Below are 21023 nucleotides of genomic sequence, written 5' to 3' on the forward strand. Positions count from 1 at the left end.
AATGATCAGGTGTAGTAATTGCATTTGGAACATCAAAAAATAAATAAATAACTAACAAAGCCAGTGCAGGGCCTTGACCGTGACGGCCTGGAAGCGGCCCTGAGTAAACGCTCATTTGAAAGAAAGCGCGCTCGGGACTCGGAGCCTAGAGAAGCCCATGGTTTAATGGAGTGCTTCATAGTTTTTAAACAGCAAATTTTCATTTGTTTTCCATTTACTTCAAATAATTCAGAATTGCGTGGTGGGGGGAGAAAAGCTGTGGTGTTTCAAGGGGAGGCCGGAGAACTTGCTGGGGAGGCAGAACAGACGTTTTTAATTGGCTGCCTTTCGTTTGCCAGCCTGGCAATTAGATGTAAGGGAAGTTTTCAGAAAATTGCTGAACCCTCGGGAATTGTTCCAGAATAAAAGAAAATCATTCTCATATCATTTACGACACGAGACAACGCCACACTTCAGTGCCTTTTCTGAGTTTCCACAAAATGTGTCACATTGCAAAGCCTGTGGTAGGACAAAAGGATCTGCTCTTCAGCAGTTTCGCTCGTTTTAATTTCCCTCCTTGAATTCGCTATCATGCTGTCTGTTTCCGCTGGGACCCCCGTTTTTCTGTCTACTCAGCTGACGGATTCCGGAAGATTGCTTTCTTTTGTTTCTGCCTCCTCACTCCTTCCCCACGTGGCACCAAAATGTCTTATATTCTTTGCAGCTAGTTTTACAAACTACGTCTCTATTTTTGAAAACTTCCCTCTGGGTGAAAGGAAAAATCCAGATGTACAAGGTACCAATAAAGCGTTTATTGCCTCTCCCATCCCAGGTATCGTAAATAATAAGACACTTGTTACAGATTAAACTCTTAATAATTTTCTTCCAAAGTCCTCTTCTAACGTTGGGTTAGAAGGACTGTGATCACTTCCGAAGAGAAACACGGTCCAGCCACCAACGAGAGGATGCCCGGGCACAGGTGTCCATGGGGGCAGGGTCACGTGGAAAACATCTCAGGCTGGCGGAAGGTCTGAGAATGGGCGCACCGTTCACTCTTTCTTCTCCGGCTGCTGCGTGAGGCCTCCAAAGCCAATGCCCGTGGGGCCAAAGTTCTTGGCGTAGCAAACTGGGACCGAAAACAGGAGAAGGGAGAGAGAATGGGTTGGTTAGCACCGTTATTTCAGTCCCTTCTGTCTGGATCCAGTTCCTTCACCTTGAGAAGCATCCTTTTGATGAATGTATTTATAAGTTAATTTGTAAATAAACAGAGCACTTTGTTTTAGCTTTTTAGCATAAAAGTAGTTTACAGTCATACCTCGGTACTCATCAGCTTCAAAATTTGTCAAGCCCTGTCCTGGGTACATTTTGACAGGGAAAAAAATGTTTCAGCACTCGGCACTCGCTCGGGACCCATCGCACTGACTAGAACTTGGGTGAGTCACTATGCTGTCTGTCCCGCAAGAGAAAATGTCTCATCATTTGGTACTCACTGGTTTGGCACGCGTCAGGAGTTTCAGAATGAATTAACAAGTACTGAGGTACCACTGGAGAGTTCTTTGCACCTCACTGTGTTCACAGACATTTTCTCATTTGAGTTGATACAATCTGGCTCCTGATTGCCTGCCCAGCCTCTCACCCCACCGCCTCCCACCTCTCCAGGCACACAGCGGGATGCCCCAACTTCAGGCCTTTGCACTCGCTGCCTCCTGTTCCCGGAATGCCCCCTCCCCAACCCCCATTTGTCCTTTGAGGCCCAGGGGAAGCTTGTCCCCTAGGCAGTCTTCCCTAACACCCCAAGCCGATCACTTGCCTCTTCTTACACTACTGCATCCTGTACGGTCTGCCACCAGAGCTTTTTTCACTTGGGTACACAATGACTGGTCTACCTGTTGATCTCCCTGCTGCTTACAGAAACATTTTAGGCGTTTATGGCCTCTCGGTGCTGAGGACACTCTTGTGTCTTCTACGGCTAGGAGAAGGCAACCACTGTGTCTCACTCATCATGGGAAAAGCTTTGGCAACCTGTAGTCTCGATGAGTAATGTCCTCCCTCCCTCTGGCCCCCCTCAGTGTTCCTCTCACCCCGCCTGGAGATCTTGAGACACCACCATTGAGTGAGAGGGTGGGAAGGCCCCCGCTGAGAAACAATAGGCCTGGGAGAGGCTCCGGGTTTGAGGATGCATAGCCTCTTTTCTTTTGTAGCATCAGGAGAGAAGAAGCTCTGCTGCTTCTCCATGAGATGAGGGGATTGTGGAGGCAGCTAGGGGCAGGGCTGCAAGGACCAGAAGGAAAATCTACTTGTCGGTTCTATTTCTATTAGTGAAGAGTGTGCAACATCAGCAACGGTAACATCAGGAAGAAAAGAAGGAGGGAGCAATGGAGGGAGAAAGGGAGGAAGGATATGTCTTGAACTAGAGGGGCCAGACTGAGTTCATCTTCCCCAGTTACCCCCAGCTGCCCCTCAGGCGGACAGAGGCCCTTTGGGTTTTCAGGAGAAAATGTGATGCTGTTAGTCCAGGCCTGTGATCTCTTCCAGAAGCAGAAGCAGACACTGCTTTCTTCTCATCTTCTCTCCCCACGAGGCACCCAGCTGCCCCGAACCACTGAGCATTTGCAAACATCATCCCCCGACATGCTCTGGTGGGGAAGCCCAGAGCTGGGTCAGGCAGGGAATTTCTTTTCCTAAGGTGGTTTTGCTCCCCATCCTGAGAGCCCAAACCGTGCTCAACTGAGCAGCCGTGCCTCCTGGCAGGCCCAGGCCTGTCCACCCGGACACAGCTTCTCCTGAGGACCCTCCTCGGGAAACAGCATCTCCAGAGAGTCTCCAGAACCGCTCACCTTTGCAGTAGAGTTCCCCATCTTTGTCAGTGACGTTCGTGGACTCCAGACTCTTCCCACAGATGGCGCAGCGGAAACAGGTCTTGTGCCAAGGCTGAGGGGCACAGGAGAACAGGAGCGTTACATGGCGTGGTGGGCAGTAGCGGGTTCTGTTTCCATGGTCACTGCCCTGCCCGGCCACATATAAAGGCGTGCTACTGGCTTAACAGTTCATGTACCTAATTGGCTCCCAGAATAATTTCTCCAGGAAGTTGCAGAAAAGAAGATGCTGTGGACTTGGCCAGCAAGTCTCAGAGCCCCTAACAATAAACTATCTATGTGATTTCCACACGTGTTCCTTCAGAACAGACTAGAAAACCAAGGAGTAAACTGGAGAGGGGAACTTGGACTTGGGACAGTGGGTAACATGTTGAATACCAAGTTAAAGAAGGAAAAAAGTGAATGGGGCAGTGATGCAGGTAGCTCGCCCTCATTTTAACTCTGTATTTCCGGTAGAAGAGAGTGCATGGCCGGGACTAGCCAGAGGATCGCCTGCCTCCCGCACATCTGCCCGTCTCCCGGGCACGGCTCAGGGGCTCCCATGTGTCCTGCGGCGGACACCACCCTGATGTTTGAGGTCGGTCCCACTCGCTATGGTCCTCTGCCCCTTATTCAATATAAGCAGGATTTTTTTTTCTTTTCGTCGGGCCCGCATCCTGGGTGAATACCCTGGCTTCGGGCCGGAAATGGGAGCTCGTGGAGCCCCTGCGCATGACTGCTGCAGACGTTTGAGGACTCTCCCGATGGCCAGGACACTTGCAGCTGCTTCTGGCTGCCGCGAGGTGTTTGCTCTATCCGTCGGTGGGGACGCCAGCAGCAGATTGAGTTATGTAGTGTGACACTGTCCTGGAAGGCTCTCAGGGCCAACACCTTTCTGAAAGGACTGTGGGCTCTGAAGAGCAGGGGCCTTGTGCATCTTTATCTCCAGGGCTTTTACTGGCTGCCTGATAGCTAGTGGGCTAATGCTGGTTGCTCGAATTCACCAGCTCTGGGTTCCAAGGGCTCTGAGGCGACAGTCACAGCCCGGGAAAGTGGGTGAGGATGGGCGGCCCCTAAAGTGGTCCCTTGGAGCTAAAGAGAATGAGGGCTCTGGCTCCCACCCCCAGTCCCTCCTCCCTTCTCTCACCCCTCCCAGCTGATCTGGTGGAGATAGGCAACTCCAGTCTTACCTTGCCACCTCCCATCACCTTCTCTGCAGCATAGACTGACTTTCCACATCGAGGGCACTTCTCTGACTCTCCGAACTTGGCAGTGAACTTGGAAGGGTTGCTGGTGGTGGCTGAACGTGCTGTCTTTGGGGATCTGAGGGGAACAGATGAATGAATAAAACCTATAGACCTGCTTCGGCAAACAGTACTTGCTGTGTGACCTTAAGCAAGTTACCTAACTTCTCTGTGCCTTAGACACCTCATTGGGAAAATGGGGATCATCGTGGCACCGTCCTCCCAGAGTTGTTGAGATGGTTAAAGGAGGTGACATAAGTACAGCAGTGCCTGCCTGGCATGGGGTAAGGTGTAAACCCTCCCTTTCTACCGTAAAGCACTCGTGTCCATGTGTGTTAGCTTGTATGACTGACATTGTGTTGCTGTGGCGGTGACAGGGTAGGTTTTTCTGTACCACGCGGTACTCCACTGGTCTGCTTCCTGGCATGAGCTGTGAAAATGTTACAGGGCAAGATGGGATCTGAACAGCTGACACTAAACACAGATCGTGAGCTGATGCACCCCTTCCCCCGTGTGAGCCGTGTCCAAGATAGAGGCACAGAAACAGCCCCTGTGCCTCCACATCTTTCAGTGTTTCCTTGTCCATTTACTGCTCAAGCCTCAGCATAACCTCTAAAGTAGGCAGGACTCGTTGGAGGAAAATGAGGGTGGGAGGCGCAGCTTCCCAAGGTCAAGCAGCTCACGACCGGTGGAGTCGGGATGAAATTGAGGTCTCCGGACTCTTGTCCATCCATGTGCAGCACCGTAAGAAAGCCTTAAAGTAGGGGAGGGAGCTTTGGGCAATGCACGGCAGAGACTGCAGTTCATATCATCTTTAAACAGAGTATGCAGTTGGGACTGGGTCATGGGAAAAATTAAAATGCCTAATCACACATCCTTGCACTTTTCCTGGGCTCCTCTTTTTGGAAGGAGCAGATGACCCTTCAGACAGTCTAACTGCTCCGTGGGGCAGGCCCTCCCTGGGACACTGCCTCTGCTGGGCTGGGCCTTTCCGCCCAGTCCCACCATGGAGTGGAGCTGGACACCAGCTGGCCAGACAGCAGCTGCAGGTGAGTGGCTGTCAGCCTGTGCTCAGTTCTGGGCTGGGGTCTGGTGTGATCATCAAGGCTGGTGGGATAGCCTGGTAAATGGAGGAGGCAGAGCGAGATCTCCCGGCTTCCCTAGGATGGTGCTGGGGGAAACTTGGGCACTGCATTGGCAACAGGCATCCAGGGAGACCCACAGAACGGTTGTAATTGTTTACTCCTGACACACATCCACCCCATCCCCACAGAGCCACTCACTCCCCCCGTGGGCATGAGTCATCCTACAACCCAAGGGAAGAAAGCCTTTAGTGGCAAGCTCAAAGCAAATGGCCATTGCTTCCATGCCATATTTATGTGATTTACACAGAAGAGCTCAAAGGGAAGAGAAGAGACTCCATGGAGTTTTGCAAAGGTCAGACAATGGAACATCTGTACTTTCTGTGTTTGCTTTGCTCTTGACATGCAGACCGAGGGCCATGGTGTAAAAGTAATTGCCCTTTAGAAAGGCAGATAATTTAAAGAGAGACTTTGGAGAGATGACACATTGTTAAAACTTGATCAGACTGAATATTCCTATTGTTGGCAGGTCAACAATAAGGTCCATTCTTTCGCTTCCAGAAAACGTTGCTATGGGAACAGAACAGGCTGCCCTGATAACTGGGGCTGTGTGGGGCTGGGGGAAGCGGGGCAGTGACTCACTCTTGGAACTGGAGGCCCAGGTGTTCGCCCGTGTCCGTGCTGAGGCAGCCAGCACCTTGTCCGAACCCGATGCCCTTGGGGCCGTACCTGCGCCCATAGCAGACCTTACAGTAGATCTCTGACTCGTGAGCTGCAACCGTGGTGCTGTCCAGAGCCTTTCTGCAGGCCACTGCCGAAGAAAGGAAGGCCAGGAGGTTGGGGTTACATTCCTTCCCCTTGCCTGCCCCTCCAATGCCATGCTCAGGGCCAAGAGGTCCTCAGCCAAGAACACTACTTTGATTCCTGACCAATGCATGCATCTGCCTTGTGCTATAGATCCCAAGGTGGTCCTCATGCCACAGATGAGGAAACCGGGGCACAGGGAAGGGAAGTGATGCTGTGGTGCCCAGCTAGAAAGAGATGGAACCGGATGGAGCCAGGTACGTGGTCTTGGACCAGCTAAGAATACTGTCTCTGAATCCGAAGAGCCTGAATTCCAGTGTGACTCACCCTAAATGATATCAAGGAAGTGTGTGTGTGTGTGTGTGTGTGTGTGTGTGTGTGTGTGTGTCAAGGGCAAGGAGCTAAGGCAGGAGACAAATGTATTTTTTTCATAGTCATGTCCAAATGAGGATTGAGCAGTTTCTGTACTTATCATGACCTTTGAAGGGCGCTGCGCTGTTCAAGGAGACAGTTACCACTGAGGCTTCTTTTGATCATGTTCTGGAAGTCAGGAGGTGGTGAGGAGGGTAGACCTGCCTCAGAGACCCTTCGGCTTCCATTGGCTCAAACCCCCCGTCACCGTATGCTACCTCGTAATGTAAACTGTGTAAGACCAGCCCTCATTTTTCCAAAGAGAAGATTTATGGCAAGAGTTATTTTGCCAATTTAAGAGAAACACTTTTAAGGATGTAAATGACAGTGTCAAATCCCTATGTATAGTATTATTAATTTAATAATATAAATCACGTATGAACTTGGAGGTGTTCGTTTTTCTAATCTCACACGAATTCAGGAAACGGTTGTATCCGAATTCTGTCTCTGCATCTCCAGCGTCACCGGTGTCTTTCTGAGACAGCTGGCCCAGCCCCTTGTCGCAGCCTGTTGGCACCTGAGCAGGGAGCCGTCACCTGGAAATTGTGTCTCAACCAGAAGTCCCTATGCACATAATATTAGGGCAGCTTTGAAAGAACATGTAGGATTTCCACAGCGTGATAACTTTTCTGAATTGCTTGGCAACAATAATCCGCGAAGGTTGCTCATGGCGGTGCTCAGTGCTCATTATAGCGAGGTCACAGCCTGGGGAACGAGAATACATGTGCATTCATTTTATTTGCTTCCCTTTTTCAATTTTAACCGGTTCCATCAAGTGACCTCTAGAAGCAAGTCAGCATTGAATGAATTTGTTTCGGGCTCACATGCCTTCCTCAAACGGTATTTTAGTTTAAAAAAGAAAGGAATTGGATGTGAGAGTGGAGTAGACGCTAAGGATGTACGCGAGGACTTGGCCACAGGCTGGCGGCTGCGTGGTGGGGGAACCAGCGTGTGGAAGCTCACGAAACAGTTCTGTCAATGTCTAATACGGGACATTCTGTAAAAATGTTTTAAAAAATAAACGAATAATAAAGTAATTGAGAAACTGTCTTATAGCACGGGAGACTTTATAAGGCCTTGAAAACAAGGGAAACCCTTTTCGCGAGGAGTATTTTGGGATGGGAGTGGTAGACACCTCTCTGCCCTTCTTGTTGCTCTCAGCTGCCAGTCTTCCGGACAACCTTTCAAATGTGTGTTGATGTTCTAGAGTCTGAGTTCCTTAAGGGCAAGATTTTTGTCTTACTATCCTCAGAACAGTGTGGAGTCTGGCCCTGAATTAGTCCCCTGTAAACATTTGTCGGATGAACAGACAGGTGGATGGACAGATGGATGCACGCACGCACGCGTGAATGAAGACCAGTGACTTGTCCACGATTATACAACAGGGTCCTGTGGAACCACGACTGGCCTCAGAGCCTTCGACTCTGACTCCAGCGGCCATTCCTGCCACTCCAGGGCTGCCTATGCCCCGTCGTGCCCTGGCCAAGTCGACAGCCCCTGCCGGGCCCTGACCAGCTCCCAGGTGCAGGCTCAGTAGAGCTGTGCTGCCCAGTGCTGTCCACTCTTGCCCGCCACAGAAAGTTCACAAGATGCACTTCCTTTTCAAGCACTCGATACTAATGAAATAGGAACATACAATATTTTGTTAATAATTTATGTATTGATAATATATTAAAATTATACTTTTTATATATTAGGTTAAGTAAAATGTTTTAAAATTAATTTCACCTGTTTCTTTGTACTTTTTAAAAATACAGTTACTGGAAAACTTAAATTTGCATGTGTGGCTTGCAAACATTATGTTTCTTTTGGACGTGCTGGTAAGGAGGATTAAGATCTGTCTAGAAGTTTAGGCAAACGTGTTGCCGGGGCAGGCTTAGGTAGGCTGTGCCTCTCTGAACCCCATCTCCGGCAATTACAGGGCCGCCTGCAGATAGGCAAGTCTTGCGATGATAATAGAAAAAGCGTGTTCCTCTCTAGGATCTTTCTGTCCACCCCGTGAGAAACTGGTACTGCTCACATCCCCACCCCACTTACGAGCTCTAAGGAAACATCAAAGGGTTAAAGGAGTGTGCCACCCAATGCCCAAACCCCTTCTGCCCTGGCTCCGTCTTCCTGCGGACTGGGGAGGACAGGATGCCCCTTACACCATGGACAGCTTCACTACCGTTTTCTGTTCCCACTCAGGCATCAAAGTTGATCAAAGGAGAATAAAGGCCTAGAAGGCTGGATTTCCATATCAAGAGCTCCAGTCTTCTTTTTGTAACCAGCTGTGTGGTAGGTATAACCCTCTCAGCATTTTATAGGTGGGGAAGTGGAGGCGAGATGGAGAAATGACCTGCCCAAGGTCTCACAGTCTATGGCAGAGCAGAGATGCAAACCCTAACATTTTTACTCCAATTCCAGCGTTCTTGCCAATATTCCTCACCCCTCCCCCACTTTATAAAGAACACTGGCTGTTTTTGGACAAAAGCCGGAGGGTTATGGGATAAACTGTCTTCAGCAATGGCTTCTGGATGGACAGCTGTAATAATAATAATGAATCAGATGGATGTGTCCAGTGCCTAAAAAACAATTACGCATTATTAAAACCCAAAGCATTAGTAAATCTACCACCCCAATCACTCAGAACAGTATTTTCCCCTGTTCTTCAATGATATTTATGTTTGCTGTGGGGGATAAGCCCGCAGCAGATAAAATGTTACTGTTTTTGGCAGCTTAAGGATGGAGAGTCTCCTGCCCTAACAGGTGGGGCCCAGCCCTTGAAGTTCTATCTGAAACCGTTCGGGCCAGTGTGAAGCCCAGTGGTCACCGGGCTGAGGCATGGAGGTGGGGTGGGGGACTCTGCGGAGGGGCTCTGCCAGGCATCCAGGAAAGCTAACCCCTGAGCCAGATCTACTGGAGGGAAGCAAAGAAGGTAAGTGGCCAAGGAAACAGGGCTGGCTACTTAGAAATTCCAGAATGCACTCATGTCAGAGAGTCTAGACTGGGAGTCTGCAGAAATAGATGCTATTCCTGGCTCAGCTACAGGTGCTTGGGACCTGGGCTCAGAGATGAGAAACAGCTCGCCCAAAGTCACACGAGGTGGGCAGAGTCGGACTCCCGGGTAAACCACAGCGTCTTCAAATTGCCCCCGTTTTAACATTTGTGCGGCTCTGCCTGGCAGGTGATGGAAAACATTCCCTTTGTCAAATGACTGGTGCCCAGGCCCTGAACCTCTTCATTTTCTGACTCTTAAACAGAATTGGCACGCATTTCTCTGTCTGATACAGGTTCTTTCTTTAGAAAAAGCCTGTTGCAGCTGACTTCAGTGACAGCTGGTCAGTGCAAAAGACACCAAGAGCCAAATCCATCCTGGTTCCAGATAAGTAATGGTGTCTTTCTCCGCCAAGTCACACTTTGTAAATGTTGCCTGCGGGTTCAAGTTTTCACCACCAGAGCAGTGGCGGGCCAGCTCGTTCTGATGTTGAGCTGCAGCGAAATGGCCTCTGAGCTGGGCAAGTGGTTGGAGAGCGAGTGCTCAGGAGAGCACCCTCCCTTGCTCAGGGGGGAACCACCCATTCCCAGGGGATGCTGATGCTGCTGGTCCTGGGACCATGCTCTGAGGACCACTGACAGGCATCTGCGGCTAAGGGTGAACCTTGAAATGCCCTCTGGATGCCAAGGGGCCTTCGTGGTGTTCACCCAACTCACTGCAGTGGAAGCAGGTCTTGTGGAAACTCCTTCCGTTGCACTGGATCTCTTCTGCATGGTAGACTGTCTTGTCGCAGGCTCCGCACTTTGCTCCTCCACCCCAGTTTGGCATCTTGAAGACTTTCTGACAAGGTCAAGTCTGGCGGGGTATAAAGTAAATACCGCAAATTTAGGTGACCTCAGCAGTGAGCCAATTACTAGTAGAGCAGTGGTCTGAAGAGCTGGATCCTGTCCCAGCTCGTTTGGTCATTCATTCATTCATTCATTCATCCATCCATCCATCCATTCATTCAGCAAATACTATGTGCAAGTTGCAAGGCATTGAATAAGGCTCTGAGCAAGTCACTTTACTACTTGGGGACTCAGTTTCCTCTTCTGTTAAATTTCAAAAGCACCTGCCCCTCTGAACCCCACAGGGTTCTTGGAAGAGGTGGATGAGCTTATTTTGTGCATATAAAATTATATACAAATACTAAGTATTACTATTTTTCCGTCTAAGGTTTTTAAAAAATATTTTATTTATTTATTTTTAGAGAGGGGAGGGAGGGAGATAGAGAGAGAGAAACATCAATGTGCGGTTGCTGGGGGTCATGGCATGTACCCTGACTGGGAATTGAACCTGCGACACTTTGGTTTGCAGCCCACCCTCAATCCACTGAGCTACGCCAGCCAGGGCTCCATCTAAGGGTTTAAATATCATTCCATCAGAGTGGCAATAGCCTATTGAAATGGTCTTATCTTATTATCTAGTTCAGTGCTTCTAGATGCACCTTGAATTTTGCTGATAGCATGCGGATTCTGGTTCGGTAGATCTGGAGAGAGGCAGGAAGTTCTGCATTTCTAACAGACTCCAGGCAGTGCTAATGCTGCTAGTAGTGGACCATCCTTTGGGTAGCAAAGCCTTAGCTAATCTTGCTGATAGAAATATATAGAATATAAAATATACAACTCAGATTTCTTCCTTCTATTCATTAATTTCCTTTTTAAGACATATTATTTCTCAGGCAATAGGCTGTATTGGCACTACTCTAGATCAGCAGTCTGGAAACCTGCCTTCCGCTTTTGGGGCTACCCACAGCTTGCTGTGTGCATCGAGGTGAACTGTGGGGCTTCTCTTACCTCTGCCTTCCCAGCTATACTATAAAGAGAGGCATTCTTTCCTTGCTGCTTCTCGGGGCTCTTTAGGGGACCACAGGGTGTGAGGTGCAGGAAGGTCCTGGACAGAGCTCACAGTGCCAGGTGTGATTACAGGAGCCAGGTGATGAAGCCCTGTGTCTCCCCACACCTCCGAGCACATGCTGCTGCCAGGAGCTGCTGATGCCCACAGCCCCGGCCCATCACTGTCTCCTCACTAGAGAGTCAAGTTCGAGAGATACTAGACAAGAGGGAGCATCACAAATGTTGTCTCTTTCTTCCTGTGTCTTCCTGTGTCTACGAGTAAGTGCGGATCCAGTTTTCAGTTTCCCCAAAGCAAAACTAAAATAAGTCAGCAATACTTGGTGAAATTTCTGCATGCCTCCCAGCCCCGGGGTGGTGGGGGGGAGGCAAAGTTCACCGGGATCCTCCGGTTTCTAAGAAGCCTGGTGCATCGTGTTGTTATGGACACCAATACTATCAGGTCATTCCAAGCCTCTGCTTTCTGACCTTCTTTTTCCCTTCTGGGAAGCAATTCACTTTCTTATAATAGTTGGCGATTACCACTAAGCCCTCCTTGGCACTGGCCAGGAATGTGTATCCCAGCCTCACAAACAAAGACAGTTTTTGCTAAGAAACGGAAGGTAAATAGCAAACAGACCACTGAACCCGATACTGGGACCAAAGGGGACATCCCTATCTAAATGTCCCTGCAAGGGGCTTTTCTCACTTACAAAAACTGTGCAAGGGTAGCCAGGAATATCCTTCCTTTCATAGAAACAGGCTCTTTTAATTCTATAAAATTGTATAAAATAACTTTTTAAAAAGATTTTATTTATTTGTTTTTAGAGAGGGGGAAGGGAGAAAGAGAGGGAGAGAAACATCAATGTGTGGTTGCCTCTCGCACACCCGCTACTGGGGACCTGGCCCGCAACCCAGGCATGTGCCCTGACTGGGAATCAAACCAGCGACCCTTTGATTTGCAGGCTGGTGCTCAATCCACTGAGCCACACCAGCCAGGACAAAAATAACTTTTTAAAAAGAAACATTTAGTGTTTCTGTTTGTGTAGTCAGGTTATTTACTATAGTGGAAACAAGTAATGGATTTTGACTTGAACTCTTTGAGATCAAGTCTGCATTCATTCATTCCTTCATCCATGAATTCATTCATTCACCATGCATTTACTACCTTACTATGTCAAGCATTGCACCAGGTACTGGTGAGGGATCAAGGGGAGGAAAACATAGAAATGAATGATTTGTGTCCCCTAGAATTGAAAAGCCCACACTCTACTGAGGAAGATAGACAGGAACCAGAATGCTCTGCACCAGGGAAGAGTCTTGTGAGAAGTGCATGTAAACCCAAAGGAGGGAGTTTGCATTTACATTGCAAACCCACATTTACACTGGAGACGAAAGCAGTGAGTTGGAGGATCACAAAAGATGGTGCGTCCAGATGGGGTTTTGAGGGGTGACTCAGAGTTCACCAGATAGAGAAAAGTGGGAGGAACACTTAGGCAGAGAAAATTGCCTACAGAAAGGCAGAGAGACCTTAATATCTCCTAAAGGAGCCAAAATATATTTGTAGGACTTTTAACATTGGAATAGATTTTGAAGATTGACCCCCTCATTTACAAACAAGGTGAGGCATAAGTAAGCATTCGGGAGTATTTTCTTAGCCAATTCCCTTTTCCAGGAGCCATCTTTCTCTGATTAAAAATGACGTGTTCTCCAGAAAGAATAGAATCACATAATTCTACTTGTGTTCATTTTGATCCAGAGTTTCAACATAATGTAAAATAGAGGAGAAATGTAATATATACCCAGGAATGTGACAGTGACACTTGTGAAATTAATGACGTGGAAATTTTCACGAAAACAACCCTAGGTCAAATTTCTCATTTCAGATCTCCAGTGGAGATTTCGTGGGCATGTCCCACAAGTTAGTAGGAGAAAGACATACCTCTTAGGGGCGTGTATACTCAGCAGCTGCCTACACACAATATTTTTCATTGTGAGGATAAGATTGTAGATAATAACTTCTTCACAAAGTAACAGACGTTAGCATGGGTTTTTAGAAATGATCATAAATACCTGACACATATAAATCAAGACTTGAAACCCAAAATAGAAATCCATGAACATTCTATTAAACAGGAGTTCAGTCCTATTTCTAAAGATGGATTTGTAGCTCTGGAGGCCAAACACAAAAGATAGCTATGATTTTTTTTTCTTCCAATGCTCAAAAGCCAAAAGGTGAAGGGTGTTGCAAAGCATCCTGAATTGGAAGACACAGGTTCTAATCTTGACCTTGTGACCTTGGATGTGGGTGAAAAATAGCCACAATACAATCGACTGCACTTTCCTCACAGGACCATTGTGAAAGTCATGGAAATATGATGGAAGTTAAAGCGATATGGTAGCCCCCACTTATCTGCTAGGGACATGTTCTAAGACTCCCAGAGGAAACCTGAGACCACGCGTAGTAGCGAACCCTATACACGCAGTTGCACTTAGAGGAAGCATTGTATGGCTGTACATCCACACAAGGAAGCACTTTACGGCTTTTCTCCGGCATATCTGATTCGCCAGTGTCACTACTCTTGCTCTTTGGGGCCTTTATCGTGTACACGAGGGTGACTTGAACACAAGCACTGGGACATCACAACAGTTGATCTGAAAACCAACTCAGCTGCTAGGTGGGTAGCTGGCAGGGAGTGGGGGACATATACCATGTGAATACGAGATTCACATCCTGGGTGAAATAGGACTTGAGATTTCAGCATACTACTCAGAGCTGTGTGATTTTATCACGCTACTCAGAATAGCATGCAATTTAAAATGTACGAATTGTTTACTTCTGGAATTTTCCATTTAATATTTTTGGACCAAGGTTGACTGCCCCTAACCAAAACCACGGAAAACAGAACTGGGGTAAGGACGATTTATTGAGAAGCTTTTTAAAGGTAAGGCATTATTACCTCCTTAAATCAGGGTATTCAAATAGAACCACATTGCTCAGTAAGTTGCTATGGTTTGAGAGCACATTTAGGTCCTGGCTTACATGCATAATCTTTTTAGCCTCCTGCATTGCTTTGGAATTCCTGTGCCTCAACACTCCCCTGGACAGATCCACAGTGTGAGCTTACCCTGGCGAGATACCAAGGGATGGGCCATTTGTTTATCAGCGTTGCCTGGCACTGGGGAAGACTGTTGATGGTGGGATGCCAAATATAGGCTTGCCTGTCACTCAGCCACATTTGTCCCCTTGGTCACAATCTCCATCACATTTTCTGGGCCAGTTTGGGAGATGTGTGCATTATCACAGACGAAGTCAGTGCTCAGGACTGAAATGCAGGACAGTCCAAGATTTATGAGGATGAGACCGAATGCAGGGCCCTGCTACATCAGCTAGGGGCAGGGTGGACTCCAGACTTTCGGATACCCAGGTCCCAGGGAGAGACAATGTGTGTGGGGCTTCCTAACGAACAGCACTGTGGAGGAGATGACACTGGGGGTGTGTTGCAGTGGGGGCTGGGAAAAGCACTGGGTGAAACGGAAAAGTGAGTCCCGACTCTGTCTGGCCTCTTTGAAGCTGTATGATGTGGGAAGGTTCTTCAAGCTCTCTGAACTGCAGTATCCTCGCTAAAATGGGCATAATAGTCCCCTCTGTTTCACTATTGCTGGCAGGATTGTAGCAATACAAACATACATCTAACCACTTTGCAAACTGTGGAGTATTGTAAAATGTGAGTGTTCATCAGTTCTGCAATAACGCTGTTTTCATGCATCAGTGTGAATTTGTGAAAGAAAAACCAACTGTGTATCTTTGGCACATTCTTTCTGATCCAATACTTTGTTTTGTTTTCAAACTACCAGCTATAGTGCTGAACAGTGATCCGTGGGAAAAGTGGGTGGGGTGGATACGGTGGGTGCTGAGTGATTCTGTTTCTTCTTTGTCCATTAAAGTACCTGGGTGGGAAATGTAGGCCCTGTAAGCAGAGTCCTCAAGTGAAAATGCCATTTTGAATTCAGTTGTGGTTCATGTAGTCGTCCTATTAGATGCTGATAAATTGCCTACACTGGCTGATACAAAGATTTTGGGTCATAGGAACTTACATCTGGAATCTAAGTTACTAATGTAATAATATTATTATTGAAGCTGATGTGTGTCTGGAGACCAGCCCCTGGGCTGGATACTGTGTCATATCTCATTTAATCTGCACAGCAATGGTTCAAGGTAGGCGATGGTACAAAATTTACTTTAGAGATGGGGAAATGCAATGGAAAGTTACGTGGCCCAAGGTCACATGGCCAACTGAAACTCGGGCCTGCCTCTCTGAGCCCAAAGCTGTGTTCTTACCTTACCACTACTTATTATTAACTGTGCATCAGTGGATTCATATAAAGTATCTTTGGTACGACAGCCCCGCAGAGCTAATTTTGTTATCCTCATTGTGCAGATAAATAAAACTGAGACTCAGAGCTTAAGTGACTCACCTGAGGTCACACAGGCAGTAAGTGGGAGAGCTGCAACTCTAACCCCAGTTCAGCTGGTTCTGTATCCCCTGTCCCTGCTTACAACATGCTCGAGAGGGAACAAGGCTCAGCTCCCACCAGCTGATGGGAGCTGAGATATGATCAATGCATTGTCTCTCCGTGGGACAGAGTACTTGTGGGTGGGATAACAGGGAGATTAAATTCAATTCAGGAAAAGAAAGGACTTCCTGAGAGTCAGTGCTAGTCAAACAAGGAAAGGGCTGCTTGGAGCTGAAGAGGTGTTCTCTCTCACTATGAGCGTTACCTGGACTGGGATGGGCATCCGAGGGCTGCGGTGCAGTGAAGCCCCTTCAAGGGCCCTTCAAGCCCCGAGACAGATGGAGGGATCTGAAGAGTGACTGGAGCCTCACTTTGCAGAAGTGCCGCCCCGTTGCATCCCCTCTCAAACACTGCCTTTCCTGTGTTCTCCTAGTCCGATGACAATGAGGAAGATGATGTTGCATAGTGGGAAAACGTGGGCTTTGGAAAGAACCAGGCCGGAGTTCAAAAAAACACTATCTGTTGGATCTTGGGCAAATTGCTCAAAATCTCTGAGCCCAGGGTCCTCAGGCATGTAAAGATAAAATGAGAATCCTTGTCTTAGAAGGCTGTTTTCAGGTTAAATAATAATAGCAAAGATGCACAAATCCTTAATATATAGTAGGTATTTGATCATTTGTATTGCATTATTATTATTATTGTTATTATTACATCTCTTGTTTTTAAATCCATTTTCTTAAAACGAGCAAGTGTCTTCTCACCTCAGCTCCGTGGCCCTCCTGGTTCAAACTCTGAACCAGTTTTGCTTCTCAGCCCTCAGAGTGCACTGCACGCAGGAACAGACACAGCCAGGCCAGGGAAGAGTCAGCCCCCTTGGGGGGGCCCAGAGCGCCTGGTGCCAGAGACGGCATGTCAGGCAAAGTCCTAAGCCCGTGCCCTGGGACAGCCGCTTTCTGGCTTTGGCAGCTCTGGTGCCTAACACCAGCTGACCTCCCTGGTGACCTGCGCTTTGAAGGGAAGCAGCGAACCCAGGCAGAATCCCTCCCTGTGGCCCAGGGAGACAGTGCCCTTCAGCTCGCATGCATAGGACACTCAAGGTCAATAGCTCCCTCCTAAGCTTCTGAACAGAGAGACGCATGAAGTCCCCTGTGAAGAGGCCCTTTCACAAAGCCTGGGGAGCATAGGCCACTTGTTGCCAGCACAGAAATAAACCCGAGTGTTGGCTGGCGTCCCTTTAAAACTTAGACACGAAAGACATGCCTGCGCATCACACTTAGGCCACAACACGCGGGTTGTATTACATCTTTTCTGAAATTGTCTCTGAAGTGCGGCCAACGTTTACTCTCAGAAACTCACTTTGTTCTGTTTGGACCTTGGTGATTTGCTTTTAAAGACCACGTCGCACTGGCTCGGCCACTTTCTAGCCGTGTGACCTTGAGTGATTCCTGTGCTTCCTTGAACTTTTGCTTCTTCCTCTGAAGTTCTCGCAGGACTCTTGGTGACAGTTCAACAAGCTAATGTTGTTCTGCGAGCACAGTAAACAGGGCAGTAAACAGCCAACAAATCATGATCAACCCTTTCCCATGATGAGTCTCAGAAGACTCTTCCATCCTCAGTGGCCCTTAAGACAACCCTTTGCCTTCCTGCTTTCCTTCACTGCAGCGAGTAACTGTACTTTTTCACGGTGAACGTATCGAATTTCTCTCTGGCCATGAGGCCCCAGCCTGCATGCAGTATTCCCAGAGGTCCGAGTGGCAGGCTTGTAGTTGGACACCTGCCTGCCTCGGGAGTTGTATTCCCTGTGGACTATATTCCTAGCCTGGGTCCTTCTGTAAACCAAACTCATCGTCTAGCTCCCGGTCAGCTTGCCGTTCACTCTGACCTCTGCACTTGGTCATCACACGTGTGCCCAGCAGGACATCCTCCCTCAGCCCATCTGGTTTGGCCCTGTGCCTTTTCTCAAAGGCCTCACGAATCCGTGTAGCATTGTTAAGCTTCGCAAAGTGCTTTATTCTACCCTCTCTCATTTGATTTTCACAAATCCCTTTGGGATGGATGGCCTCTCCTTCATTCTACTGCTCAGAAGATGGAAATTCAGAGAAGGGATGGTCAGACTTGCCTCCCTTCTCTCTGATGAGCGGTGTGTGCGTGTGGGCCGCACCTGTGTGCCGGGGCTGGAGAGGACACCAAGCCCTAGGAACCAGCTGTCCTCCCTGCCAACAGCCAGGTGCATTTAATCATGGAGTTGATCAGAAGGGAACCGAAGCCAAGCCAGAAGAGTCCTCACATTTTCTGGGTCATAAACCCGTTTTATATACATTGTGATGTATTGGATGTACCCAACACTGAGATTCAGCCCCAAAAGTAAACTGAGGACACAGGCTCTCCCTATTTCTCCGCCCTTCCTGCTGTTCACGCCCATGCTTCCCTGCATCAGTGCTTCTTCCACGTCCCCAGCCCCGGCACAGGACGTGGTCAGCACCAGCTCATTAGATTGCACTGAACTGTACCACAGAGAGACAAGGCTTCTCCTGACTGGCTCACCAACTTTTCCCTCTTGGGGGAGTCGCTGCCCCAGCTCAGGAATGGAAACAGAACCTGGAGAGGGCGGCTTTGTTCTTTGGGTAGCATTTCCCCTCAGACCATCACTTAAAACCACTCACATTCTCAGTCACACTCATGCCTGTCATTCATTGGAATTTAACAGGAGGGGGGAGGGGGAGAGAGAGAGGAAAGGAAAGAAAACGGAAGGAAAGAAAGAAAAGAAAACATTCTTGACTGAAGCCCAGAGATGACACTGGGAATCAGCCCCTCACCCCTGGCTAGGAATTATCCTCCTACGAAGTAGAGCTTGTAATGGATTTTCAACATAGCAATGTCTTTTTCAGATACTGTTTTGGTTTAGTTAAAATGTTTAAAGGCAAGCCTCTTGCCAAACATCCTTGGGATGTAAAATCTGTGTTAACCCAACAAGTGTCACTGTCTCCTCTGTGCAGGACGGGGTATGGTGAAGGATGGCAATCTCGGCCCTTCACCGGCACCTCCGGAACAGCACCGCTCCTTGTATTCTGCGCCCCGGAAAGCTGGCTTCTGCTGTGCTGTGTCTGTCACACCGCTTTCTAACTGTGCGGCACTTGACAGTTTAGAAAAATGTCACCATGTCCACGTCAACCCTTGCGGAGGAAACCAAGGCCCCAAGGGCAGGAACTCCTCAAAGTCACACGTCCATTCATTATGTGGTTCTGGGACCAGAATTCAGGGCTTTTGACCAGGACAATAGGAAACATGATTCCACCATGAAAACAGTTTTAGACCAAAAATAATGCCGTGCCCATTTCTCTAAGAAATGGGGTTCTCTAAGCCCCCAAATGTGAATCGCCCTTTTTAGGAATTTCCTAAACAACTGTTAGATTCACACCAGAGTCAAATGTAACTGCAGTCTCCTCACACAGACCCAGAGTGGCTAGTGCTTGGGTCATCAAACACATCCTCACTCTATGGGACCTGTCACGGCCCCAGCCAGCCACCAAACCAGCAGCCCACCTCCATCCCAAACACTCGTTTTGCTCCACTTACCTGCCTGTGAGGTCTCTGTCAGCTCAACTGAGTCGGGGGGGCTATCGTCCTCTCTAAATATATGGAGGCCGTCGCCAGCCCTGGCCTGCAGAGGGAAGGGTGGGAGGGAGGCTGAGGGGAGAGGGGGAAGGAGACATGAGTAACACAACTGCTATCAGAGGCTGAAAATAGCCTGTGACCAAAGCCCTGAGTTTTGTTCCCCCCACGCCAGCTGTGGGGCCCTTGGAGAACAATATCTTTTGAGTTCTGTTTTGATTGCCAAGCGCCTATGGCACCAAGGGATCCATTCGTGGAGTGTACATTTCTGATCGAGTAGTTGGACCAGGAATAAGAGCAAAGAAGGGTTTTATGTCTAAACTCATTTTTTTCCAGGCTCCTACTGCCTTGACCTTTGTGGAAATCAAGGCGAGGTACCTGCAAATGAATCATGAGCCATATCTGGGAGCCCTCTTGAACTCCAAGGCACAGGTCAGTGCACTCGTGAAGAGAACTCAGAGCTAAAAATAAGAGTGATGGGTGTCTGAAACGATACTTAGATAAGCTCTTCAAAGAAGCTTGGGGAGGAAAGGTCAGTAACCATCAAGTTCCTGTCACTCCATGGCCCACCATCCTAGGGAAAAAAGTTTTCTCTCAAAATTTTTCAGTTACGGTGTTCATCATCTTTTTCTACTTAAGAATGTCACATGATCATGGATCATATTTATGCCCAGTCTTCATAAGTCTCTGTAAAACATTTTCTTTGGGGGTCTAATTCCTTTTAGCCTGGTATGCACATATTTTGGCTTTGATCAAGCACCAAGGACTCGTGTGAATTATAGAATTTGATAGCTGACAACAAGTTCAGAGATTTAATACACTCATTCTTCATATTATGGCTGAGGTACCGGAGGCACCTAACAGGCTCAAGGCCAAGCAATGAGTCCCTGGCAGATTCCAGATGGAAATTCAGGTCATTTGTCTCTCAGGTGAAGGCACTTTCCACTAGTGTTGACCTGGATGTTGAGGTTAGATGCAGGTAGTACCTAATTGAGGGGTATATAACATCCAGCCTTCAGAGCAGCCATATTAGCCCTTTAGTTACATGCCCACACACACACACACACACACACACACACACACAAACACACACACACAAATTGGTTGAGTGATAGAATGTTTCACTGTAAAAAAAGTTGGGTTAATTTCACAAATATGAACACAGCACAACCTACGAGATATCCTTGGTCTGTGTTTTCACACAAAAGTCTATTCATCACAGAAATGGGGAAATGGTGAGTACTCCAGAATGTTAAGCTCATAAGGGACTTTAGAAGTCTCCTAGAATAGCAGATTTCAAATTGGGTGGGATTTTTTTAGAATGGTAATACTTTTTTCCATAGGTAATATTCAATGGAGCATCGATATGTAAAGCAGGTAGAAGAGGGAGTTCCCTGCTTTAAATAAATAGGTGGTCTAGTGGTCCAACTCACAGAGCCTTTCCCTGAACCCCCAAAGTAGCTTCTAAGTTACTTTTTTGGGACAAAATTTAAAAGTCACAAATGTGTCCCACCACTTTTATTTTATAGATGCAGTTATTAAGGTCCAAAGAAGGGATCTGACTTGCTTAAGGGGAAGATACAATGTATACAGCAGAATTATTTCTGGAGTCAGAAAATCTGGGTTTGACTATAATGTCTCTGACTCTTAAAAAATGTTTTCTAATTCTA

At 47.8% G+C, this 21023-nt stretch overlaps 1 protein-coding gene across 1 annotated transcript; it reads right to left on the bottom strand.

Annotated features, from left to right (window-relative positions):
- Window positions 1–962: 962 nt before the first annotated feature.
- CSRP3 (cysteine and glycine rich protein 3) lies at window positions 963–19421 on the bottom strand. Its single transcript, XM_028516846.2, has 6 exons — window positions 19318–19421; window positions 10069–10207; window positions 5803–5971; window positions 4025–4157; window positions 2817–2910; window positions 963–1105 (listed from the first exon to the last, which is right to left on the bottom strand). Exons 2-6 carry the CDS (start codon window positions 10178–10180, stop codon window positions 1029–1031), a joined length of 585 nt encoding a protein of 194 aa, XP_028372647.1. The 5' UTR covers window positions 10181–10207; window positions 19318–19421; the 3' UTR covers window positions 963–1028.
- Between the last annotated feature and the right edge of the window lie 1602 nt (window positions 19422–21023).

This window comes from Phyllostomus discolor, chromosome 6, assembly GCF_004126475.2.
Source record: "Phyllostomus discolor isolate MPI-MPIP mPhyDis1 chromosome 6, mPhyDis1.pri.v3, whole genome shotgun sequence".
NCBI lineage: Eukaryota > Metazoa > Chordata > Mammalia > Chiroptera > Phyllostomidae > Phyllostomus > Phyllostomus discolor.